The sequence below is a fragment of the Salmo salar genome, chromosome 01 (assembly GCF_965601325.2).
Source record: "Salmo salar chromosome 01, fSalSal1, whole genome shotgun sequence".
NCBI lineage: Eukaryota > Metazoa > Chordata > Actinopteri > Salmoniformes > Salmonidae > Salmo > Salmo salar.
The window spans coordinates 166,163,107-166,190,628 of record NC_138291.1 but is presented as its reverse complement, the minus strand read 5'-3'; the positions used below and the strand labels follow the sequence as shown (position 1 = coordinate 166,190,628).

At 42.3% G+C, this 27,522-nt stretch overlaps 3 protein-coding genes and 1 long non-coding RNA gene across 7 annotated transcripts in view; 2 read left to right on the top strand and 2 right to left on the bottom strand.

Moving 5' to 3' along the window:
- dck (deoxycytidine kinase) overlaps nt 1-6,793 on the bottom strand; it is a 32,393-nt gene extending 25,600 nt beyond the window's left edge. For 2 of the 3 annotated variants that reach the window (XM_082974955.1, XM_045717704.2), the window contains exons 1-2: nt 6,505-6,793; nt 5,888-6,003 (exon numbers count right to left, since the gene is read on the bottom strand). In XM_082974955.1, coding sequence (XP_082831081.1) covers nt 5,888-6,003; nt 6,505-6,595 — 207 coding nt within the window. In that variant the 5' untranslated portion in view covers nt 6,596-6,793. 3 annotated transcript variants of the gene reach the window in all.
- On the top strand, nt 470-1,787 carry LOC123733215 (uncharacterized). Its single transcript, XR_014378802.1, has 3 exons — nt 470-748; nt 828-863; nt 963-1,787. It is a non-coding gene; the product is annotated as an uncharacterized LOC123733215 (long non-coding RNA).
- A 131-nt stretch (nt 6,794-6,924) lies between the features above and the next one.
- Nucleotides 6,925-15,872, bottom strand: mol1a (Mps one binder kinase activator-like 1A). Its single transcript, NM_001140270.1, is given in 6 exon segments — nt 6,925-9,330; nt 9,731-9,894; nt 10,028-10,161; nt 11,812-11,905; nt 12,720-12,886; nt 15,793-15,872. Coding segments are annotated over 6 exon segments (651 nt in total). The 5' UTR covers nt 15,807-15,872; the 3' UTR covers nt 6,925-9,252.
- Nucleotides 15,873-20,848: 4,976 nt separating this feature from the next.
- Nucleotides 20,849-27,522, top strand: part of LOC106569531 (transportin-1) — a 52,633-nt gene continuing 45,959 nt past the window's right edge. For both annotated transcript variants that reach the window (XR_006758437.2, XM_014140980.3), the window contains exons 1-5: nt 20,849-21,059; nt 21,191-21,304; nt 22,552-22,627; nt 25,323-25,472; nt 26,454-26,560. Coding sequence is in view for 1 of the 2 variants with exons in the window: in XM_014140980.3 (XP_013996455.1) it covers nt 21,200-21,304; nt 22,552-22,627; nt 25,323-25,472; nt 26,454-26,560 (438 nt within the window). In the remaining variant the exon portion in view is untranslated. The remainder of the gene's footprint in view (nt 21,060-21,190; nt 21,305-22,551; nt 22,628-25,322; nt 25,473-26,453; nt 26,561-27,522) is intronic.

Genomic DNA, 27,522 nt, shown 5'->3' with positions numbered 1-27,522 from the left:
GGGGGGAAAGAGACGAGTATAGGTTCCTCCCAAGATGCCACCCGCTTCATTCAAGGTATGTCCTTCCATCTCTACATGGGATACAACCACATTCATATTGAATCAATTTGGACTGTCTGACTTTGGTTTACCTATTGCCTTGCAGTGTCTGGCAGCACTGTGTTCCTGTTAGAGCCACCAGCACAAGCACCAGACGATGCTGATCCAGTGAGTACTCCATCAAAGGCATACTGTAGGCCTGGCATGTCTTGTCTACTAGCTTCAATATGAATCCGATTAAATGTGATAGGGTGAAGGCCCCAGTGCAGCAGCAACAGCACATGATGGAGACGATGATGAGGAGGAGACCATCTCTCTGGATTCCAGAAGGCATGAGGTATCATGTTAAGACTGTGAAAGTACTATTTACTCTACAATGGTGAGGAGTCCTCATCAAAATCAAAAAATCTAATTTCTTTTACAGGACCCAGATGCTATACAGTGGGAAAACCAGCCTGGCAACATAGTGCGTATTAATAAAAGGACACCACATCCTGCCAAATTCCAGCTGCGCTAATTGTATTGTGTTCACAGAGCTCACAAGCTATCAGAAAGTTGTATGGCAACCACCTCCGGCGCCAAATAGAACTGGCAGACATAGACATTCAGTACAAGAAGAAAAAGATGGAAAATCTTGCACTGGAGTCCGAAATAAAAAAAGAGGACAATTAGGAAACTGGACCTTGAAATAAAAAAACTTGAGAGGGAGGTGAGATATGCCTTCAATGTACACTGTATGCTAACTGTAACACAAATGTATTAATCATTATTTTTCTTTCCTCCCCCAGCTCCAAGAAGATGACACAGCTCAAAATAAAAATTAGGTATATTCTCGTAAAGTCAAGTGAGCCATGACATATGAGCTCTTATTGTGAGCACACAGGACGGTGGCATCTTTCTAATGTTTTTTTTTATTTTCCCAGCAATCAGTACAACCAAGTCATCGTTATAAGGCATCGCCCTCTTTTGCCCACCCCCCCAGCACCAGGTGTGGCCACTAGCCTATATGAAGGCCCAAAATTGTGTGTTCCTTTCTGCTCTGACAATGGCATGCCCATTCGTGCGAGATGTGGTGGATGAAGAAGCACTTGTGCTGAGGAGAGCCTTCAGGCGAGAAAGGGTCTTCAGGGACCAGTTGGACCCACTGGCCTTCCCTGATGACCATCTATATGAAAGATACAGGTTTTCTGCAGATGGCATCAGGTATCTATGCAGACTACTGGGTCCCAGGATTAAGCACCGCACTGCACGGAGCCATGCACTGAGTGTGGAGCAAATGGTTTGTGTGGCCTTGCGCTTTTTTTCTAGTGGAGCCTTCCTGTACTCAGTGGGGGATGCAGAACAGCTGAACAAGGCCACAATTTGCCGCACAATAAGGAGTGTGTGTCTGGCTATCAAAGCATTAGCAGATGTCTTCATCTCCTTCCCTGGCCACAGAAGACTCTGTGACATCAAAGAGGAGTTCTATAGGATTGCAGGTAAGAGGATCTACAAATTACAGGACAACTGTTAACACATAGTAGGATACTCATTACTTTGTGTGACAGGTTTCCCCAATGTCATTGGTGCAGTGGACTGCACACACATAAGGATAAAAGCCCCCTCAGGTGCCCATGAGGCCGATTTTGTGAATAGGAAATCCTTTCACAGCATTAATGTTCAGGTGAACATAACTTTTTGATATTGTCCATTGACGAACACTCTGCATTGCCAGTGATGTGCATTGATTGGTGTAATATTCCTCATCTTATGATTTCAGATGGTCTGCAATGCTGACTGTGTGATCAGCAATGTTGTGGCAAAATGGCCTGGCTCAGTCCATGACTCCAGAATCTTTCGGGCCTCTGAAATCTATCAGTGCCTATCACAAGGTAAGCCACACAACCCCTATTTATAACCATCATGGCTGTGTCAAGAATATCACTGTGTTTATGAGGTAGTAATGATGAGATTTTGTGTTGACAGGTGAATTCTCTGGTGTGCTGCTGGGAGACAGGGGGTATGGCTGCCAGCCTTTTCTCCTGACACCTTTCACAGACCCCCAGGAAGCACAGCAGGCCTACAACCATGCCCATGCCAGGACCAGGGCCAGAGTTGAAATGACCTTTGGCCTCCTGAAGGCACGCTTTCACTGCCTTCACAAATTAAGGGTTAGGGCATGTGATATTACTGTGGCTTGTGCTGTCCTCCACAATGTGGCCTGCCTGAGGAAGGAGAGGGCCCCCAGAGTGCCACCAGCCATGGACTGGGACAATCCGGCAATCTTCCCTGATGACGACAGTGGTCGGCTGCTGAGGGACCAATATGTGTTGAATTATTTTAGTTAGTATGTGTGCTTTCAATTTTGGTTAAATATGTCCTGCGGTGGCAGAGGAATTGGGTTTTTTTTGGGTTCGTTTTTTTACGAATTTGGCCTCTTATGATGTTTGTGCGGTATACTGTGTGTAATACAAGGCTGCAGGGAGGCTACTGCATCCATTCATTTGTCTGTTCAGTTGATGTGTATGGATTTGTCCTGCATTTATTTTAGTGTGCAGACATGCAGGGTGTGTTATATACAGACCTTTGAATGTGTATGTATCATTTTGTATAATATGCTTGGATTCTGTGCTTTCCATCTTGTAGTCACTGTGACTTCAGTTTCGAAAGGAGCTGATGGTTTACCTGCTTTGTTTTGTCCTTATTCAATAAAGGAACATAATGTTACACATTGTGTTTTTATATTCATATGGAATGTGTATTTGTTTATATGACAGAGTACTAGGGCCACACTGAAGATAAAGTCATAAATTTATGAGGCTGGTTCTTTCTGCAGAAAAGCTACATATTGTTTTTACAGTTTTGATACTTATGACAATGTGATACTTAATATTCTGGCACATCAGCATGTCTTTGTTTATGAAACCATACTGAAGTACAATTTCACGAAATGCCCCACATCTGTCATTTTAACAACTGTCCTCCTTTAAAACAACCGGTTACAATATTATTACTTGTGTTTTTTTCCCCTCTGTGGCCCTAATATTCTATCATTTTATATATAGCCTTATAGTCTATGGGAAACTGTAAATTATCTAATGATAGCAACATAATCTAAAAATTATTTTTTATCCAAAATCATTGAAATTAATGATCACAAACGTTTAAATAATGACAGTGGGTCTAGTTATGTGATAACAATGTATAGTGAGCAGTGAAATAACTATTGGTTTCCATTTGTGGTGACTGCTGACTGACATTAGGGATGAGATTAAATAGATCCTGGAATTTAGCCTGGTCTGGAGCAGGCTAGCTCCACAGAATAAATCTCCATGGTAATTTATACCATAACATATCCTCCTGCCCCCTATCCATCTTTAGTGCAACCGGATTACGGATCAATTGAGCCAGGATCACCAAGATATCCTGGCTTAATCCCTTATCCTAGTTTTGTGCAACAGGCCCCAGGACTGTTTTGCTGTCGGTTATCTTGTTTTTGTATAGTGTTCTTATGTTAATTAAATACAATCATGATGAACACTAACTCCGCTGCGCCTTGGTCTACTCTCTCTCCCGACAGCCGTTACAGCCAGATCAGCGGCAGTAGGGATGACCAGGGATGTTCTCTTGATAAGTGCATGAATTTGACAATGTTCCTGTCCTGCTAAGCATTCAAAATGCAATGAGTACTTTTGGGTGTCAGGGAAAATGTATGTAGTAAAAAGTACATCATTTTAATTAGGAATGTTGTCAAAAATATAAATAGTAAAGTAAAGTACAGATACCCCAAAAACTACTTCAGTAGTATTTTAAAGTATTTTTACTTAAGTACTTTACACCACTGGCATTTCTCAATGAAAACATCCAAAGGTAGCCTGTCTAATTGTAATGGTGGTGGGAGAGTGTTGGGGATGGGCATAGTACTTATTCACCATGTGGTGTAACAATAATGTCAGAACACCTCTTGATATTACAGTAGACAAAACCATCTGACTATGTAGATTGAGGAACTGAAATAGTAGGACAGACATATTTGACATGACTGAACTGAAGATTGTGGTGGGGTGATGTATGTTGGTTGGGACAGCCTGGGTGTAGTGGTGGTCAGTAGTGGTGCCCTGCCCTGTCGCCATACTCAGCTGTTCAGGGTGGGGGCCATCTTTTCCCCTGGGTGTCTATTCTAACAGACACTGACCAGTGCAGTGGGACAGATGGCAGCTGCTGTATTATTCTAAACACAGCACATACTGTACACACACACTAGACTTGGACAGTATACTGTATGTACCGTATCCAGAGGGATTTAGAATACCGTAAAAAATAATTACAAAAAATTAAATCATTGGCTGTGGGGTTGCGTGCTATGCCAACGCTTAGAACTAACTATAAGTTAAAGTTGCACCGCCATTTCCTTGTTGCTAAAACTCAAATAGTTTGCCTAATTTCAGTTTATGTGACAAAATAAGATAGTATAGTGTAGAGGAATCATTGTACCATCCAAACCGCTGTGAAATATATTTTCAATAACCAATAATATTGTTGTTTCAGCTGTTTGAAGCTGGTGTACAAACCAGAAAGTAAAAGATACGAAAACAAAACTTAAGAATAGGGAGTATAGAAATAGCGCACATTGGACAGATCTACCGCTTCTTAGACTTGCTTTCAAGTAGAATAATAGGTCTATAACTCACATTTCTATGTGAATTTGGTCAGGTCGCCCAAAAAGTTACATATTGCCACTTTAACTATCTACGATGTGCCAAATAAATTATCTCCAGCTCAGGAATCCAGCTATGCATTTGGTTTTCTAACTTGCAAGATCACGCTTCTAGGTTACAGCAGAGAATCTGCCCACGGTAAATAAATACATTTGGAAAGAAATAGCGCCCCTTGTATGCACTGCCGGTAATACTGTATACTCCGGTATGATACAGGAACGGTATGAAGGTATTAACATCTCGATACCCCCAACCCAAACACACACACTCACTCTCAATGCACACTGTCATACTCAGATGTCTCTCTTGAGATCTCTTAGGGCAGGCATGACACAGAGCTGTCTATCATGCCACAGAGCCACCACACACACAGAAAAATATGTATCTACACAACATTTCCATTTTAAATATCCGTACACCAGGGGTAGGCAACCCTATTTCTGGAGTGACACAGGCACTTCATTTTTTTATTTAACTGACAAGGAAAACCAGAACTGTTGAATTTACTGTTGAATCATTAAACTGATCAATGAGCCCAGTTGGTCAGGTGTGGTGCCTAGTTAGAACAATACCCTGCATTACCCGTGGCACTCCGGGAACAGGTTTGCTTACCTCTGCCGTACACCCTGACTAGATCCTGACTACCAGCTGTCCCATTATGACAACATTCAGGGTTCCTCTCTGACTGGTTTCATCAGTTCATTACTCCAAGGATTAATGTTATCTAGGTTACATTCAAAATGGCACCCTATTCCCTAAATAGTACACTACTTACACGACTACAGCACTATGGGCCCTGGTCAAAAGTGAGCACTACATAGGGAATAGGGTGCCATTTGGGACACAATCCTTATCTAATTTCTGATCAATTCCTGGCGTTAGCAACTGGATAGATGTGGATATGAGACCTTTAAACCACTAGGGAGGGAGCGGATAACTAACACTCTCTTCCACTTATCTACAGATCAGAAATATTCAGCCCTGATCCAGACATGTATGCATGAGCCATGTAAGAAGTGGCCAATCTTAGCATCTGAAGTTGAACTCTTTGCATGGGTTGGTATGTATACCGTCTCTGTGTGTGTTCATTAATCACAGGTCAAACTCCTTTGAGGGATGGGTGAAAGTTCGGTCAGATAAGCATACTGTACCTCAAACTCGCTGTGTTGTGTTTGTACATTGCACCACCTGGCGATGGGTTCGGGCACTACTTCCCAGTCTTTGCTCTGCTCTTCCAGAAGGCGCACGAATGTAGATTTGCCCGCCGCTGCGGAAATGACACTGAAGTCAGTTTCCATTTCCACAATAACCCCGACTGCTATACAATTTCAAGTTCAACCATATCAATATCTATTTACAATCTTTGCAGACGTTTCAGTTGAAAATAACTACAGTATTGTGACTACATCTCTCACTAGAATAAAACGGAAGCCCTGGTGCGTGACATTAAACATTTTCAAAATGTTTTCATGTGAGTTTTGTAAATAGTAGATCCTTGTTATGTTAGTCTTTAGGAATACACTGTTTGTACAGATTTATAAAAAACATTTTTTGTATTTTATAGTAATTTTAATTTAACCTTTACTTATCCTGCGCATCAGCTAGCTAACGTTAAATTAAATCATGTAATCAACAACGCTAGCTACATGGCACGCTCTATAGTTAAACGTTTTACAGTTACGAGCTAGCTAGGGGCAGTATAGCAATTGTATTATTTTTAGCAATCCTACATCCAAGTTGGTGACCATTTTAAACTAGCGTTACTTACCAATGTTGCCTTCTATTGAAATTCGTTTTGTCTTGTCCATATTGTCGTTTAAGAGACTAGGACCTGCTCTCTTCGGCGGCGTGGGCGACATATTTTTTTAATATTTTGTGTCGAAGGTTTCGTTACAGGTGTCTGGACTATAGTATCTTCAATTCTGATGAAATTGGTTCAGATGGCGCGTTGTGACGTTATGAAACTTTGGCGGCAACATCTCTTAGTCACACTGTAAGCAGCCCGTCATGGGAGTTTTCTAAAGTTTGTGGAAGGAGGGAGATCGCCCCACCTACTATTTTACTGTTTGTTGCACCACTGGTTATAACGACCTTAATCAACGGATATGATTTGATCAACAAGAGCCATAAACATGATACTGTAGGTCTACTTTCTTCTCCAGAGAAGTGAGACGCAAGACAACGATAATCTGGTCAAAGAACACCTTTATTTCCATCATAAACAGCATTCAGTATTGTACAGTTCAGTAACTTACCACCCTTAGCAAATTCATATTTACAACTCAGTCATCAGAAGATACTCTTACAGCAAGGGGAATATACAGACAGGGCACCAAATTCTGCATGTGATGAACAAGCATTTCCTTGTTCTCAGAGAAGCATGGCAGATGGGCTTTGTTACTTTACCACCTTCTGATCAACACAATCATGTTAATTTTTTTAAGCTATGTCAAAATAACACATTGATATAAGTAAGAAGGAAATATGACATGGTGTAAAAGGGGGAAAGAAACAACCTCTAAAAGAGACCTAATAACATTCTTTAATATAGACTTACACCCATCAGTCCATGCCAGCTACCAAAATATGATATCAAAGCAAAATTCTGTCCATTGTTGTATTTACAGTATGGATTTCATAGCAGAAGTTAGTTGCATCTCCATATCAAATCTTCCTGAAAAGATGGTATAAAATGGCATTTAAACATATTCCATTGTACTCATGTCTTACTGCATACTATAGTAGTAGGTCTATAGTTCCGTTGCTGTTCTAGGACTTGTCTCAGTACCAATATCTACCACTTTAAAACACCTCTGAATAACACACAGAAAGAAAAGCATTTGCTCCCATCTGTATGAGTGGAAAATAGTAAATTGTTTATACTTTGAGTGGCATGACCATTATTGCATAGTAAACATTTTCATTTTGGATTCCATCCCTCTGCAGCACAGCAATACATTACTCAACAGAACTTACAAAAGGCATAGGAAATCACACTATTGAAAGAAGCATACGCTGATAGCACTGAATATGCTGTTATAGTTGACTACGTGGCTCATCACTTTAGTAACATTATATGGGAAGATAATGCAACAGAGCCTAAATGACGTAGTTCAGTACAGTTTCTAAAAGAAGACAGCATATTTGCCGTAAAGGAAAAACATTCAGGCAGAGGTCAGGAAACTGTTCAAAGTGCTTCATGGCTGGTAAGACAAAGGGCAAGGGAGCACCCCATCTTTGTTTATAAAAGTACAGTAACTATGGTAGCCTGAGTACCAGTCTTTTTGTGCTATCATGCCAACCCTCAGTCACTGATTGTCATGCCGAACCTGTTTGACTTGACAATGACAGCAATGGAGAAGGCAAGAGCACAAACAGATCTGGGACCAGGCTATAACTACGGTGCTCTTGGCCTCAAAGACAATATTTTTCTTGTAGACTGTATGTGGCCCATCAAATACAGCTTGTGCCATTACTGGTATTGTAACAGTTTAAACTACTGTAGTCGTATCTAGAACTGACTTGAAAACAGACAACAACAAAAAATGACCATATGTTGAGGCAAATTAAAACATGGACCCAAACCTCAGATTTAAATTTCTCCCTTCATATTAAAGCTGCTCTTTTATAGTTACATAAAGTAACACTTCAATGGGAATCTCAGAGAAAGCCAGTGAGGGCAAATGTTCCCTTTGCAGCCACCAGTATGTTGTGCACTTATTTTGTTGTTCTGTGGGAGAGTGAGTGTGAACTAGCCTCATACTACCATCCTGAACTCGCAAGCTTACATAAATATGTTTGCGTTCACTGATATATTTATGTACGCTCACAAGATGAGGATGGTAGTACGAGGCTAAGCATGAACCATAAATCAGGCACTTCGAAATATCAACTCTGTTTGATGGATTATACCAACTCTGTTTACAGTTTATCAATGGATGTTTGATGGGTTATATATATGGGTTATATATACCAACTCTATTTGGGTTTTGGTTAGCCCACAATACATTAAATCCAGTCATCTCATTATACCAAGACTAGGCAATGGGGTCATTTCTTCAACCTAATGTAAGGAGTTTTGTTGCAGTTATCACCAATGTGACCAATATGCTCAAATATTTGTACAATAGTTATGTAGTCCTTTATTTCTTACATAGCCTCCATGTATGAACGTGCCAACTTTAGTGGTAGGTTTTGTAGAAGCATCTGATAAATATACACCAAATAGAGGAATCTAATAAATACCAGTGATTTCAGTTTGAGGATCGGTCCAAATTAATCCAACCATAATGAGCACATACCAGCTCAGACAGCAGTATAGTACTCCCTCATAGTCGAACCCCTTTGTCTATGACAGTGTAAGACTCTTCCTTACTTACCTGGCTTTCTTCAGAACATTTCCCCAAAGTTAGCGTATGCTGTATACATATAGCCAGTGCAGGGCAGGGTAGAAGGGACATCTGTGCAGAAATAATAGTAGACTACCATAGAGTTAAAAGGATAAGTCAGTCTGGGTTTATCTGTCCTTGGTGGTCAGTTTATCAATCAGCTCCTGGAGTGGCACCAGCTCTTTCCTGTCAATCAAGTTAAACTCCTGAAAGCGACAGAGAGGAAGACCGGGATTAAAGCAGGCGATTGCTACAGATTGGTGATGGATACATTGTAGATTGTAAAGCACTTTGAACATCTGGAAAAGCGCTACATAAACCCAATCAAGTGTTTCCATCTTTATGTCTCAGTCCTACTGTAAAAAGGGTCATTGCCTCTAGATCTTGGTCGCATACACTGAGGATAACCTGGCTGCCACTGTTTGAGTCAACATCAAATGAGCTAGCTCAAGCAGATATAAAAAGACTGGGAACCAGGTATTTCCATCTTTAACTTTTAAATGTAGCCTTGCCAGAACTACACCATTACGAATAAGGGGTAGGCCTACTGCTGAAATAATAGCCTTGGGAACCAGACTACATTGATAGTGGGCTCCGGTCCAGTACCTGAACAAAGAAGATGAAGTGTTTGAAGGAGGTGTTGAGGTGGGCCTCCTCCTGCAGCTGCATCACAGAGTCAAAGTGTTGATGGTAGATGTGGGCGTAGACCCTGAACAGGCGTTTCAGGATGGTCTTGGCCACAGACATAAAGTTCCGCCTGAACGGGACACCTTGAGGGCAAAGGTACAAAGTATATTGATTTATCAGGGTATAAAACAACTAAAGACAAATGGTGTTGCTTCACTGGAAATGCAATATACAAAGACATGGTTATGACAAAACATGATGGACATGAACTCATACCTATCTTAGACGGAAACAGTGTCTCATCATCGAGCTGGTCCTGCACCCAGGTCATTAGGTAATCAATGTACTTGGGAGCTGAGCATTTGATCGGCTTCTTGATGTTGGTTCCATCTGCCCAATGATACTCATATCTACACAAAAAAAGTTACATTGAGGGAAAAAAGTATTTGATCCCCTGCTTATTTTGTACGTTTGCCCACTGACAAAGAAATTATCAGTCTATAATTTTAATAGTAGGTTTATTTGAACAGTGAGAGACAGAATAACAACAAAAAAATCCAGAAAAACACATGTCAAAAATGTTATAAATTGATTTGCATTTTAATGAGGGAAATAAGTATTTGACCCCTCTGCAAAACATGACTTAGTACTTGGTGGCAAAACCCTTGTTGGCCATCAGAGGTCAGACATTTCTTGTAGTTGGCCAACAGGTTTGCACACATCTCAGGAGGGATTTTGTCCCACTCCTCTTTGCAGATCTTCTCCAAGTCATTAAGGTTTCGAGGCTGACGTTTGGCAACTCGAACCTTCAGCTCCCTCCACAGATTTTCTATGGGATTAAGGTCTGGAGACTGGCTAGGCCACTCCAGGACCTTAATGTACTTCTTCTTGAGCCACTCCTTTGTTGCTTTGGCCGTGTGTTTTGGGTCATTGTCATGCTGGAATACCCATCCACGACCCATTTTCAATGCCCTGGCTGAGGGAAGGAGGTTCTCACCCAAGATTTGACGGTACATGGCCCTGTCCATCATCCCTTTAATGCGATGAAAGTGTCCTGTCCCCTTAGTAGAAAAACACCCCCAAAGCATAATGTTTCCACCTCCATGTTTGATGGTGGAGATGGTGTTCTTGGGGTCATAGGCAGCATTCCTCCTCTTCCAAACACTGCGAGTTGAGTTGATGCCAAAGAGCTCCATTTTGGTCTCATCTGACCACAACACTTTCACCCAGTTGTCCTCTGAATCATTCAGATGTTCATTGGCAAACTTCAGACGGGCATGTATGTGTGCCTTCTTGAGCATGGGGACCTTGCGGGCGCTGCAGGATTTCAGTCCTTCACGGCATAGTGTGTTACCAATTGTTTTCTTGGTGATTATGGTCCCAGCTGCCTTGAGATCATTGACAAGATCCTCCCATGTAGTTCTGGACTGATTCCTCACCGTTCTCATGATCATTGCAACTCCACGAGGTGAGATCTTGCATCTTGCCCCAGGCCAAGGGAGATTGACAGTTCTTTTGTTTCTTCCATTTGCTGCTTGGCGATGGTCTTGTAGCCCATTCCAGCCTTGTGTAGGTCTACAATCTTGTCCCTGACATCCTTGGAGAGATCTTTGGTCTTGGCCATGGTGGAGAGTTTGGAATCTGATTGATTGATTGCTTCTGTGGACAGGTGTCTTTTATACAGGTAACAAGATGAGATTAGGAGCACTCCCTTTAAGAGTGTGCTCCTAATCTCAGCTCGCTACCTGTATAAAAGACACCTGGGAGCCAGAAATCTTTCTGATTGAAAGGGGGTCAAATACTTATTTCCCTCATTAAAATGCAAATCAATTTATCACATTTTTGACATGCGGTTTTCTGGATTTTTTTGTTGTTATTCTGTCTCTCACTGTTCAAATAAACCTACCATTAAAATTATAGACTGATCATTTCTTTGTCAGTGGGCAAACGTACAAAATCAGCAGGGGATCAAATACTTTTTTCCCCTCACTGTACATGAATGGCAATGTATCATTATGACATAGGCAGAAAGGCAAGCAAGTCCACACACCCACACTTACTTAGGCCCAGCAGACATGACAGGACAGCTCTCTTCAGTGCAGAAGTCTGTTATGGTGCCATAAAGCATGTTGATCTGGTTGAAGAAATCTACAGCTGTGGACATAAAGAAAGGACATGTGGCATCATGAGGGGCATGTGAGCTGAGCTCCATAGCATTTATATCCTCCAGACAACATTCATATAGAAGAAAATAAACATTATAGTGTGGGATCTCAGATCTAATTAGTGTGTTGGCAGACATAGGGGACACAATAGCCCTCTCACACAATCATTCAGCCCTCCAGAGTCGCCTCTCCCGATAAGCAGACTACTGGAAATTAAATCTTGCTCAGGGCCCCAGATTAGCTTGAGACGCCCATGCATCCCCCTCTCAATCACACATGACCTACTATGCACATTGAAGTCAGTAGAAGAGCAAAGCTCTGAAAGTTCCACCTGTCAAACCATCTTCGCCTACTATACTGAGACTTGAGAAATAACAAATTGGACGTCCTTTTTCACAGACAGCTCTGACTTAGTGAGGTTAGCGTAGCCTGGTTCTCTATTTGCTAATCTCACAGCAGAAACCCAGACAGCTTGTCCGCTGAATGACTGGGTTAGGTCATCAGTGTGTCCCAGAGGAAGTGAGACATCCGCTGGACGAGTCATCCGTCTTGGTGGAAAAACAGAGACAGCAAAGAAAGCACCGACAGGGGTGGACAATCATCTCTGTTTAACATTCAATGTAGTTTTTGGTCTGGAGTTTATGTTAAAATCCTTCCCAGATACTAGGCCCAATTCTATACTGAAAATTAACTCCTCAGCCTTGCAGATTGCTATTGAATCTGAGTAGACACTTAGAAGGGGATCAAGATTTCACACAATGTTAGTGGTGTTAAGGGGTTAGAGAAGTGGATGTGTTCCTTACTGTTAACTGCCACCCACTCGTTCAAGTCTTCCCCATCGGGTAGCATGACAGCCATGCGCAAGTTCCCACTGCCCAGTGTCGCCTCGGCATGTTTCAGCAGCTCATACTGATGAGATCCCTCCGGGATGTTCTTCTTGGGCTTGAAAGTCTTGGACGAACGATTGCCACTGTGGGAGAAATTAGAATGGAAAGACAATGAAATGGATCAAGTGTGTGTGTTTCAAGTTATGTCACACGCACAGCCTTTCTTACAAGCTCTAACCCCAACAATGCAGTAGTCAATAACAATGTAATACTAAAAATAACATAAGGTAGAACAAAAATATACACTGCTCCAAAAAATAAAGGGAACACTTAAACAACACAATGTAACTCCAAGTCAATCACACTTCTGTGAAATTAAACTGTCCACTTAGGAAGCAACACTGATTGACAATAAATTTCACATGCTGTTGTGCAAATGGAATAGACAACAGGTGGAAATTATAGGCAATTAGCAAGACACCCCCAATAAAGGAGTGGTTCTGCAGGTGGGGACCACAGACCACTTCTCAGTTCCTATGCTTCCTGGCTGATGTTTTGGTCACTTTTGAATGCTGGCGGTGCTTTCACTCTAGTGGTAGCATGAGACGGAGTCTACAACCCACACAAGTGGCTCAGGTAGTGCAGCTCATCCAGGATGGCACATCAATGCGAGCTGTGGCAAGAAGGTTTGCTGTATCTGTCAGCGTAGTGTCCAGAGCATGGAGGCGCTACCAGGAGACAGGCCAGTACATCAGGAGACGTGGAGGAGGCCGCAGGAGGGCAACAACCCAGCAGCAGGACCGCTACCTCCGCCTTTGTGCAAGGAGGAGCAGGAGGAGCACTGCCAGAGCCCTGCAAAATGACCTCCAGCAGGCCACAAATGTGCATGTGTCTGCTCAAACGGTCAGAAACAGACTCCATGAGGGTGGTATGAGGGCCCGACATCCACAGGTGGGGGTTGTGCTTAGAGCCCAACACCGTGCAGGACGTTTGGCATTTGCCAGAGAACACCAAGATTGGCAAATTCGCCACTGGCGCCCTGTGCTCTTCACAGATGAAAGCAGGTTCACACTGAGCACGTGACAGAGTCTGGAGACGCCGTGGAGGACGTTCTGCTGCATGCAACATCCTCCAGCATGACTGGTTTGGCGGTGGGTCAGTTATGGTGTGGGGTGGCATTTCTTTGGGGGGCCGCACAGCCCTCCATGTGCTCGCCAGAGGTAGCCTGACTGCCATTAGGTACCGAGATGAGATCCTCAGACCCCTTGTGAGACCATATGCTGGTGCGGTTGGCCCTGGGTTCCTCCTAATGCAAGACAATGCTAGACCTCATGTGGCTGGAGTGTGTCAGCAGTTCCTGCAAGAGGAAGGCATTGATGCTATGGACTGGCCCGCCCGTTCCCCAGACCTGAATCCAATTGAGCACATCTGGGACATCATGTCTCGCTCCATCCACCAACGCCACGTTGCACCACAGACTGTCCAGGAGTTGGCGGATGCTTTAGTCCAGGTCTGGGAGGAGATCCCTCAGGAGACCATCCGCCACCTCATCAGGAGCATGCCCAGGCGTTGTAGGGAGGTCATACAGGCACGTGGAGGCCACACACACTACTTAGCCTCATTTTGACTTGTTTTAAGGACATTACAACAAAGTTGGATCAGCCTGTAGTGTGGTTTTCTACTTTAATTTTGATTGTGACTCCAAATCCAGACCTCCATGGGTTGATAAATTGGATTTCCATTGATTATTTTTGAGTGATTTTGTTGTCAGCACATTCAACTATGTAAAGAAAAAAGTATTTAATAAGATTATTTCTTTCATTCAGATATAGGATGTGTTGTTTAAGTGTTCCCTTTATTTTTTTGAGCAGTATATTAACACAATATATAAAAATAAGAACACAATATAGTAAGCAAGCATTCTATATACAGGGCCAGTTCCAATACCATATTTACAATGTGCAGGGACACTGAATCAATAGAGGTAGATATATATAGGGGTAAGGTGACTAGGCATCAGGATATGATAAACAGAGTAGAAGCAGCGCATATGATGTTTGTATGTGAGTGGGTGTGCATGTGTGTAAAGTCAGTATAAATGTATGTGCATATTATGTATGTATGAGCAAATGGTTGAGTTAGTGTTTGCATGTGTGTTGGTGTGTCAGTGTGCAGCCCTGTGAGTGTTCATAGAGACTGCAAAATAAGAATAAAATACAAGGGTCAACTCAGATAGTCCGTGTAGCCATTCTGTTAGCTATGTGTGTGTGTGTGTCAGGCAGGGAGATAAGGGAAGTGAACTAGGGAGTGATACAGTAGGCTACTGGGTTCTTTAAAATAAAGAAATTGTTACATAATAGAAGAGCACATAATATTTTGTTCAACAAAAGCTGACTTCACACACCCTCTGAAAAAATAGCAACTGCCAAAGTACTCTCTTTGATAGTCAGCTAGTAACGTTAACAATTTGGTTAAGAATGTAACTCCAGTGTTTGACAATGTTATGTCAAAGAAAAAGCACTGATTGCAAAACGTATATTTTCAGTCATAGCAAACTAGATAAGCTGCGTAGCTAGCTAACAACTAAGGCCCATTTGCTTGCATGTACTGTATGTAACGTTAGGTCGCAGGCTACCGTGATGATGCCACACATTTGCTAATTATTTAGAGAGAGACAGTCATAGCAAATTTAGCCAACTTGATAGCAATAGATAATAATAGTTACCTATTTATTATAACGTTAGCTAGCTAGCTGGACTAGTTAGAAATCGTGGCATTTAACAGTACAATTCAGCGTTCGGCTACAGACCTAGCTAAGTAGATAACTAGCTAGCTAGGTAGTTAACGTTAACTATCTATCCAACTAACTAACGTTACTGTACACTCCACATACACTCAGCTAGCTAGCATTTCCATATTGTAGCTAAACTTAGCCTAGCTATATGCGTTAGCCTATAACATTTTCACGGCTGGCTATGTTAATGTTAACACGTTAGCTTGAAAAGGCAGGCACATTGAACAACATAATACGTGGGAGACGAATACTCACAATAGAAAGCTCATGTTTCTCTTCTTTATAACGTAAAAGTAGAACCTTCGTAAGACCGCTGTGTGGAGAGAGTGAAGTCAAAACAAATGCTTCCAGTGCAGTGTCAGGCTTGTCAAACTGGTCCAAATTACGGACTGTTTAAGCGGACCCTGAACTAAAACTTTGTCCTACGACTAAAATGTAGCTTTGCATCAGCGAGCTCTGTAACATCTAGCTACCTAGCCAAGATATAAAGTCGACCGCCCAAAACGTTTGCTTAGCTGGATGACTGACTAGCATTACTATGAGATCTGGTAAACTGCACAGCACATTTGTTTACAGCAAACTTCAACGAGCCCTATTTGGAAATTAATTCTCGCGATAGAATCCCATTCACATTTTCATAGTACTCTACTGTCACCAGCAGAGAGCAGTGTGGAATCGTTTTTCTCTGGACATGATGGCACCAACAGACAATTGCCCTGTTTCTTGCCATATGCTTTGCAGTATTTCATTTTTCATGTGTTATTCCTTTTTTGTACTTTTTACCCTCAATTGGTAGTTACAGTCTTGTCCCATCACTGCAACTCACTGTGGCTCAGTTGGTAGAGCATGGTGTTTGCAATGGTATTTGCAACGCCAGGGTTGTGGGTTCGATTCCCACAGGGGGCAGGTACGGGGAAAAAAAAAAAGATGTATGAAGTTAATTGAGATGTATGCATTCACTACTGTAAGTCGCTCTGGATAAGAGTGTCTGCTAAATGACTAAAATGTAAATGTATGGACTCAGGAGAGGCAAAGGTTGAGAGCCATGCATCCTCTGAAACGCAACCCTGCCCGCTTGGCCAACTGTGCACCGCCTCATGGGGTCTCCTGGTTGCAAACCTGGGTCTGTAGTGATGCCTCAAGCACTGTGATGCATTGCCTTAGACCACTGTGCCAATTGGGAGGCGTTACACCACGACAGCTCTCAAGGTACTACACGTCCAATTTGTTATTTCTCAAGTCTCAGTATAGTAGGCGAAGATGGTTTGCCAATTGCATGCTCCCTCTAAACTTGAGACATCTGTGGTATTGTGTTGTGTGACAAAACGGCACATTTTATATATATACTCTATTCTGACATTGCTTGTTCTGTTATTTCTTAATGTCTTTCTTTTAACTTTTTGGATTATGTGTGTATTATTTTATATTGCTATTACTGCACTCTTAGAGCTAGAAACACAAGCGTTTCGCTGCACTGCGATAACATCTATACTGAGTATATAAAACTTTATGAACACCTATATATATATATATACAGTACCAGTAAAACGTTTGGACACACCTACTCATTCAAGGGTTTTTCTTTATTTTTAATATTTTCTACATTGTAGAATAGTAGTGAAGACATCAAAACTATGAAATAACACATATGGAATCATGTAGTAACCAAAAATGTGTTAACTTGTTATGGATAGGGGGCAGTATTTTCACAGGCGGATAAAAAACGTACCCGATTTAATCTGATTATTACTCCTGCCCAGAAACTAGAATATGCATATAATTATTAGCTTTGGATAGAAAACACTCCAAAGTTTCTAAAACTGTTTGAATGGTGTCTGTGAGTATAACATAACTCATTTGGCAGGCCAAAACCTGAGAAGATTCCATGCAGGAAGTGCCCTGTCTGACAATTTCTTGCCCTTCTTGATTATCTCTATCCAATACAGGGGATCTCTGCTGTTACGTGACACTTCCTACGGCTCCCATGGGCTCTCAGAAGGCGGCAAAAAGCTGAATCGTGGCTTTGCAAGCTCTGGCTGAAAAACATTAGCGTGTTTGGATAGTGGCCAGTCACAGTACTATGAAACTGAGGCGCGTGCACGAGTCGACTCCATTGTTTATTTTCTCTCTCTTTGAACGAAAACCACCACTCCCGGTCGGAATATTATCGCTTTTTTACGAGAAAAATGGCATAAAAATTGATTTTAAACAGCGGTTGACATGCTTCGAAGTACGGTAATGGAATATTTAGAATTTTTTTGTCACGAAATGCGTCGTGTGCGTGACCCTTATTTACACTTCGGATAGTGTCTTGAACGCACGAACAAAACGCCGCTATTTGGATATAACTATGGATTATTTTGAACCAAACCAACATTTGTTATTGAAGTAGCAGTCCTGGGAGTGCATTCTGACGAAGAACACCAAAGGTAATCAAACTTTTCTAATAGTAAATCGGAGTTTGGTGAAGGCTAAACTTGCTGGGTGTCTAAATAGCTAGCCCTGTGATGCCGGGCTATGTACTCAGAAAATTGCAAAATGTACTTTCACCGAAAAGCTATTTTAAAATCGGACACCTCGATTGCACAAAGGAGTTCTGTATCTATAATTCTTAAAATAATTGTTATGTTTTTTGTGAACGTTTATCGTGAGTAATTTAGTAAATTCACCGGAAGTGTTCGGTGGGAATGCTAGTTCTGAACGTCACATGCTAATGTAAATAGCTGTTTTTTGATATAAATATGAACTTGATTGAACAAAACGTGCATGTATTGTATAACATAATGTCCTAGGGTTGTCATCTGATGAAGATCATCAAAAAATGGGTGTCTGATTATTTCTGGCTGGGTACTCTGCTGACATAATCTAATGTTTTGCTTTCGCTGTAAAGCCTTTTTGAAATCGGACAGTGTGGTTAGATAAAGGCGAGTCTTGTCAACTCGGAGTTGTAAATCCAGCCTCTTTCTAGAGCTAAGACCTGAAGATCAATGACGTCATCATGATTCGACATTGTTTTTTTCAGAGTTCCCAGTTGTTTTGAAAGCACCATAAATCCAGAGAATGCCAGACTTTGATGACAAAATATACCCACGAAGGACCGCCGCGCCATCTTCCTGTTCAGGTGAGCACAGCACAACAAGGTGAGTCCAAAAATGTATTGTATGCTGCTGCATAAATTATGTAATATGCCAGGGAGATATGTATACTGTAGCTACGAAAGTAATACTAAGTGATGTTGTGTAGTAAGATGTTAGTAGCCCATGTGCCTCACCCTATTAATTTGGTCTATTTACCCCTCTTAATTTCGCCTACTGTTCTGACTTGGTGGTGCACACGTAGCCTATAACCTGTTTTAGAGAAATGTAATCATCAAATTTTGTAAGAGCTTTCATTGTCTGCTTATATGCCCCTTTATTTATCCTACGGTTCTGACTTGGTGTACAGGGAGAATACTGTAAGAATGGCCTATGTTCTGAATTCTGCCGTTGTACATTTCAAAAGTGCTGAACAAATAGTTATATTGACTACGTCTGTCCTAGCTCGCTCATTAATGTCTTAATCGAAATTACGGATTGCCTCTTATCCACTTGCCGTCCCCTTATGCCATAGTTTGTATATCTCAATTGTCATTAGAAACCACATTTGTTTAAGCAAGTCAGCCATATCTGCTATGTTTTTTAAAAGGCAGTAAATGAGGCTGAATGAAGTGTTTTGCTGCCAGACAAGGCTCCTCTGATAGCCAGGTGTAGCAGTGGTAAGATGTTGGGACAGCTTTATTTAGGCCCTAACAGTTTTCGGTGACCGTTATAGTGCAATGAATGTATTGTTTAGTGTTGTGTTGTGTAGTGGCTTTGCTGGCATGCATTCCACTTTTAGTTTTTTTTTTGCCCCACCAAGATTTACATGCTAAAATCGCCATTGGCAGTAGCAAGAATCAGGGCAGTCAAGCAGGTCTACTATGTGGAGACAGTGAGATAAGGAAGATATGGTAGTGGATGCCTCGAAGTCTGCTGAGAATGTAGTTCAGCAGCTGAGAGATCCTGAAACTCTGATTGTGAAGAAGGTAGATTTTGTTGCTTTTATTGTGCAGGTGATAAACTATACTGGCCAAACTAACAAGAAGTCAGAGAAACTGGACATTATTGTGAATGCGCCTAAAAGGTACTTGGATCTACAGGACCTCACGGCCAAGGCATTGCAGGAAATTCTGTATGAAGATTTCGCCCCTCCCTGGCCCCTGAGCCTGTGTAGGGATGTGATTTGGACTGGACTGTGACTGAAGGAGTGGGATGGGGTTTGATGTAACATACACTACATGACCAAAAGTATGTGGATACCTGCTCGTCGAACATCTCATTCCAAAATTATGGGCATTAATATGGAGTTGGTCTCCCCTTTGCTGCTATAACAGCCTCCACTCTTCTGGGAAGGCTTTCCGCTGTTGAAACATTGCTGCGGGGACTTGCTTCCATTCAGCCACAAGAGCATTAGTGAGGTCGGGCACTGATGTTGGGTGATTGGGCCTGGCTCGCAGTCGGCATTCCAATTAATCCCAAAGGTGTTCGATGGGGTTAAGGTCAGGGCTCTGTGCAGGCCAGTCAAATTCTTCCATACCGATCTCGACAAATCATTTCTGTATGGACCTTGCTTTGTGCACGGGGGCATTGTCATGCTGAAACAGGAAAGGGCCTTCCCAAACTGTTGCCGCAAAGATGGAAGCACAGAATTGTTGAATGTCATTGTATGCTTTAGCATTAAGCTATCCCTTCACTGGAACTAAGGGGCCTAGCCCAAACCATGAAAAACAGCCTCAGACCATTATTCCTCCTCCACCAAACTTTACAGTTGGCACTATGCATTGGGGCTGGTAGGTGTTCTCCTGGCAACTGCCAAACCCAGATTTGTCCGTCGGACTGCCAGATGGTGAAGCGTGATTCGTCACTCCAGAGAACACCTTTCCACTGATCCAGAGTTAAATGTCTGAGCTTTACATCACTCCAGCCGATGCTTGGCATTGCGCATGGTGATCTTAGGCTTGTGTGCGGCTGCTCGGCCATCGAAACCCATTTCATGAAGCTCCAGATGAATAGTTATTTTGCTGACGTTGCTTCCAGAGGCAGTTTGTAACTCGGTAGTGAGAGTTGCAACTAAGGACAGACAATTTTTACAATTGTTTTGGGGTTTTGTGATGTAGTTTTCCCCCTTTTCTGCAATGGATTTTTTGTTGTTGTTGTAGTACAATAGGTGGCGACATGCACATTAAATGTGTGCGAACACAGGAGAAGAAGAAGAAGAAGAAGAAGAAGAAGAAGAAGAAGGACCTGAGTGGAATAGAGTGGAATGAACTTGACGTGCACTAGGACCTTGCAGACGTCACAGCACAGTTGGGTCTTGTAAATGCGCCATGAATCCGTATGAGTAGCTTGTTGTAAAAACGGAATGTCTCTGTGCTGACAGGCCCAAGTCTAACGTTATAAATTCAACACAGTAGCATTTGAGGAAGAAAGACAACGATATATCGGGTAGGTGAAACAATAATATATGCAATTTACACTGCTTAGCAAATCTAATGGCGACTCTTCAACTGGGAAGAGGAAAACGTTAATTTACAGTGTGTGTTGACAATTGCATTATCCGTTTCATCTCATTGCAGCAAACCAAGATGGAGTGCGAGTGGAAACCAGATGAGCAAGGACTTCAGCAAATTCTACAGCTTTTGAAAGAGTCCCAGTCTCCCGATACGTCCACTCAAAGATCCGTCCAGCAAGTATCCTTCGCTCTCGGCTTAATGTAAAAGTGGTAGATTTGAGGTGTTTCTGTGGTAGCTTTTCGGTTAGCTTGGCTAACATTACTACAATATAGTTAGCCAGCTAGCTACTTACTGTACAATGTCACAAATATGACCAAAGTACATTGAATCAGTTACAGTATGATGGAAATGTCATAAGTGACAGCTGTTGCATGACACCACAATCTTTACCGAATCCATAAATAATTTCAACAAATGTATTCCCTATGACAGTTTCGTATAATCTAAAATCCTTTGATTTCCTAGTAGTGTTTTGAAATAATGTCATAGCGGGTACAGTGTAACTAGCTTGCTGGGGGTGTTACTGACCCTTGGGGGCTTAAATGCAACAAAGAAACTGCAAGCCCTGTGTTTAGAGAGTCACCCCAGCCCCTGTCGGCCCCAGTCGGGTTTCCATTCTCTCCCGTTATACAATGTGATGTTAAAAAGAAAGCTCAAAACAACGTTGTCATTTTGTTGGAAACTTTTGTCTTGACATCTTGTTTAACCTGAGTGTAGGAAGGTGACTTTGTAGCCAGCCACACGCGCTTGTGATCGGATAATAAATCCGATCCACATTGTCATCACCGCAGGTGTTACAGTATCAAGGCACAATCAAATCATGAATGTTGGTGTGCATTGAAGACCTTGTTCGTTGTTGTTTTGTTATAACGTCTTTATAGTCAACCTACCATGTGTAGTGTTTGAGTGATGCAATATTGTCCATGTATGTCATACAGATTAGAGTTCTGTCTGTCTGGTCAAGGCTTAGCACCACTAGTCAATGTTGTTGAAATACCAAGTGCTTCTATTTGGGTATGTGTGCAAACTGCACAGCATCAGCCTGTTGGGCACCCTATGATAACTGTGACTGATTTCTGATAATCAGTTATTCATGGTGTCCATTGATGGTCTCTAAAAAAACAATTTTATTAAAAAGCATGAGCGGGCGCACACCCCCAAAAAGTTGGTAGAGGTGCTGACTAACGGCGAGTAAACTGTATGCTGTAAGAATAGAGTCACACTCTGTATACAAGCTCCCAGTAATTTATTGGGTAAATCAGCAACGTTTCGGCATCACTGTGCCGTCTTCATGTGGCAAGTGTTTGCAGGCCGTTTAACACTAATGGCTGGTCAACATCGACCTTTATACAGCACACACACATGTCTACTCCTATGGTTTTGCACCCAATGTAGAATTGCACCTTAACCAATGTCCTCTTCAGAGATTGGAACAGCTCAACCAATACCCAGACTTCAACAACTACTTGATATTCGTGCTGACGAAGTTGAAATCAGAAGGTAGGACATTTACCACTCCACCCTCATTCTCCATGTCATATTTACACCAATGCCCTGAAGCTATGTTTAATTTCTTTCAATGCATATTAGTACACAGCACTACTGCAGGTTACAGTATGGCCACTGGCAGTCAGACAGGCTAATCACGTCCACTAGCCAGCTCTCTCTGGGGGTGAGGTTACACACAGGCTGACTTTCAGACCATCTAAAACAGGGGCAACGTGGCTGTCTGTTCTAGGAGTGGAGAACCCTGGCGACGAACCCCACAGCCGGTGTCTGCTGTCTTGTCACTGATGATATGGCACCACACCGCACCACGAGAATATGGGTCACTCTAATTTTAAAGTCTTATGCCTGGCGGGGAGACACTCAAATCCTGACCTGCCTGACAGCCTGTTACTGTACACTAGCAGTAGATGACCCAATGGTTTGGGCTGATGAGCCATTGCCTTTTAGGAAGGCATTTGTTACACCGCTCTGGGTCAAGAGAGGAGCAGCGAAAATGGAATTTGAGTGTAATTTCAATCAGAACAGAGGGAGACATTGGATCAGACAGCCATGCACATGAAGGAGAATTATCAGACAGTAAGATATCACTGGGTGATGCTCATTGATTAGCCTGAAGGAAACTATCCCTCACTACATAACACAATCATTTGCTGATTTGACCTTTGACCAAACGGAAACACTGTACGTTTAAATGCACAGTAATTATTATACCGATTATGACACTAGGCAGATTATGAAATAGTCATGTAAACACCTTCCTCTGCTTATCGTAATTGTCTTAAGGTCAAAATCAAAGTAAGCATACGCTGATTAAAACACCAGATTTAAAACACCAGATTTTCTGCACTATCTTTAACATTATTAGTACATGTAAACACCTTAATCTGCGTTCCAGCGACGTATTTGATCTGTGCATGTGCTAGCAGCAGCCAAACGAGCCTCCCTCTAGCGCCAGTGAAGTGAGTTCGGAACATCTGAATGAATGCGTCTGAGAAGTACTTGTCACATACAAACGTTATATGTCCGTGCTCAAAATCAAATATGCTTCCCAAAAATACATTTGTTGCTGTAGTAGAAAATTCATTTTGATTGGTGACTTTCTGCATTTATCAGAGTGCCATCAGGTAGCCTGATTTCAGATGGGTCCATGTAAACAGGATTATTAGGGAAATCATTCTTCTTGCAAAGCATGCAAAATGTTTTATTCAAATTATTATATTAATCTGACTGTCCACAATAATTATGTTATTGTGTGCATGTAACCATACTCAATGACTCTGAGGCCATGACTTTGATTGTAGGCCTGGCACTACACAGCTGATTTCAAATCATCAAAGCTTGATGATGAGTTGGTTATTTGAATCAGCTGTGTAGTGCTAAGGAAAAAACTGAACGTGCACCCAGGGGGGCCCAGGACCGAGTATGGGGAAACTCTGAAATAGAGCAATGTTTTGTAAGGGGAATGTTTCAATTTTCTTCAGCTTTGATTCAGAGAAGTCAGTGAAAGCAATAATTTGCCATTGGCTGATTTGCTGTTGCTATCCAGCTTTGCTAATGCCTTCTCAGCCTTCTGCTATGAGGTCACACTCCTACTTTTTCCTTAGCATCAACAGGAACCTAGCTACATGCTTCTCTTATTTTGGTTTAGCTGGCTGAGTGCCTCATACTGGGTAGACGGTATGGGAGTTTGTATGTTTTGGTTTTCTAGTAGTGTTGCAATATGACACATGGCTATACAGCAACCCCTTTCTCACTTTAGTAGTTTAACCTGTTTGTCTCTAATGTACTTAATAGTGTTTTCAAGTAGAGGTCTGCGCAGGACTGATTTCTTCATCCCGCTCCCGCCTGCAACTGCTGCTTTTCACACTGCACCTTGCCTGCACATTCTGTCCGATTCCAACCCACTCTAACGCAGTCTCGCAATGTTTATTTTAGGAGTATGTGACCCAGCCCACTTGCCAGCCATGGTCCCAGAAATGTTGCACCTTATAGGCAATATGAAATGTGCAAAAATAGGTTAAATGATCAGAGATTCTCACGTGCCCATTTCATATTAGGCTATATCAGCCAATATGTTAGATGTAGTTTGAAGAGTGCAGAGTTGGAGAGACTTTCTCTTGAGCTATTTTTAGAGCCTACCTTGTAGGAGTGGGAAGATTTTCAGACTGAGAAATATGGGTGATCAATATTTATTTCTAGGCAATGTAAACTATAGCCTAATCATATTTAGGAAGTACATTTTATTGGATAGGTAACTGCCCCGTGCTTCTCCTCCCATGTATAGGCTATAGCCTACTCTATTAAATTGAGACCACACGCACACCTGATCTCGCAGGTATGGCTACTGAACTTAAAGCAGCAAGAATCATAATGATCTGCTTCGGAATGATCTGTGTCGTCCCGCAGGTCCCGCGGGCCCTCTATTCAAGCTCCCCTCTATGTATACGCTATTCAAAAACATGTAGAAGGTAGGCCAAGTTGCGGTAGATAATTCTATTAAAACTCAATTTTGGAGACAAATTGGAATTCGGTGTGAATTGGGAAAACTCTTCATTGGATGTTTAGGCCTAATTCTGTTACGCATTTCAGTTTAGAGTAATCATTGACTTAATTGAAATGGAATTGAGCCCTAAAATCTACCACCCATTTCTCATTGTCCCCCCCCCCAATCTCTCGCTCTCTCCAGATGAGGCGACCCGCTCTCTTAGTGGTCTGATCCTAAAGAACAATGTGAAGGCCCACTACCAGAACTTCCCCAATGGAGTGTCTGACTTCATTAAGAGCGAGTGTCTACAGAACATTGGGGACTCCTCGCCCCTCATCCGGGCCACTGCGGGTAAGTGAAGTAGCCTGCATTTGTAACAGAGTATGTTCTCTTCATTGAATTACAGTGCACTCCTCTTCTAGTGATCACATCCGCGCTGGATAATTTGATCATGATAACCACATTCAGTAAGCAGAGTGTACTGTATATCTTGTTGAATAAGTCATACGGGGTCAGATGTAGCTTGGTTCCAGATCTGTTTGTGCTGTATCCTACTAGTGTATGTTTGGCATGACAATAGGAGTGGGCAACACAGCAGAAACAGATCTGTGACGCGGCTAGGTCAAGAGGCAGACTAGATCAGATCAAGACAGTCTTGGTTGTTTAAATTCTACATGGTTTGCTCCTTCAATGATGCATAACAAAATCCCTTTTTCACAAGCACTTAATAATGTGATGATATCATGTTTGTATGGCTTGCCCACCTTTGATCAGGTTAGTTGAACAGGAAATGAATTGCAATGCATTTTAATTGCATTAATTTCGTGTCAGTCATGTCAGTAGTTTAATTGCTGTCCATCAGGCTTTAGCGTGGGGTTCATTTTAGACCGTACCCTAGCATGACATATTCTGGTTATTTTTCTCCACCTTCGTAATTGACCTGAAACCTTGTTAGTCATTCTCGCTAGTGTCTGGCTGCATGTTTTTTTCTGAAGCTTTTGATTGGCCAGCTGGCCTGTTGAGAGAGCCAATGGGGTTTGCATGGTGTCCTTATCAGAGGCAGCAGACGATGCCAGGGCTCTGTTGCCACAGTTACCAAACATCTGACAGGAACGAACAGGAGTGTGTGAATCACCTGTTATAAACTGACTCAGTGCAGGATATTGGCTCTGTCAGTCCTGATGATGACACAGTGGAGTTCATTGGAAATCCTCAAACAGAGTAATGGTTTCCAAGCCAAGCTTGGAGATTTGTTATAAGGAAGGATTGATTGGTTGTAGAATTACTTCGAGGAGACCCGTCTCATCTCTCACTCTCTCTCTCCTGTCCTAGGTATCCTCATCACCACCATCGCCTCCAAAGGGGAGCTGCAGAACTGGCCCGAGCTGCTGCCCAAACTCTGCCTCCTGCTGGACTCTGAGGACTACAACACCTGTGAGGTGAGGAATTAGACAAGACTAAGACAGGAGCTGCTGTGTCTGAGCTCAGCTATACATCTATACTCTGTACAGCTATACTTTATACATCTATACTCTCTATCCCTCAAACGCAACTCTGGACCTCGAAGCCTGTTCCACTGCATTTTTAAATTGTTCCCCTATAATCAGGGACTGATTTAGACATCGGACACCAGGTGTGTGCAATGAATTATCAGGTAGAACAGAACCAGCAGGCTCCAGACCTTGTCGGATAAACGTTGAGTATCCCTACTCTATATACATCTATACTCTATATACAGCTATACTCTCTAATATATATAGCTACAGTGCATTCGGAAAGTATTCAGACCCCTTGACTTTTTCCAAATTTTGTTACGTTATAGCCTTATTCTAAAATTCAGAATTGTTTTTTCCCCTCATCAATCTACACACAATACCCCATAATGACAAAGCAAAAACAGGTTTTTAGAAATATCACGTTGACATAACCTTTCAGACACTTTACTCAGTACTTTGTTGAAGCACCTTTGGCATCGATTACAGCCTTGAGTCTTCTTGGGTATGACGCTACAAGCTAAGCACACCTGTGTTTGGGGAGTTTCTCCCATTCTTCTCTGCAGATCCTCTCAAGCTCTGTCGGGTTGGATGGGGAGTCGCTGCACAGTTATTTTCAGATCTCCAGAGATGTTCGATTGGGTTCTGGCTGGGCCACTCAAGGACATTGAGACTTGTCTTGAAGCCATTCCTGCATTGTCTTGGCTGTGTAATTGGGGTCCTTGTCATGTTGGAAGGTGAACCTTTGCCCCAGTCTGAGGTTCTGAGCGCTCTGGAGCAGGTTTTCATCAAGGTTCTCTCTGTACTTTGCTCCGTTCATCTTCCCCTTGCTGAAAAACATCTCCACAGCATGATGCTGCCACCACCATGCTTCACCGTAGGGATGTTGCCTGGTTTTCTCTAGATGT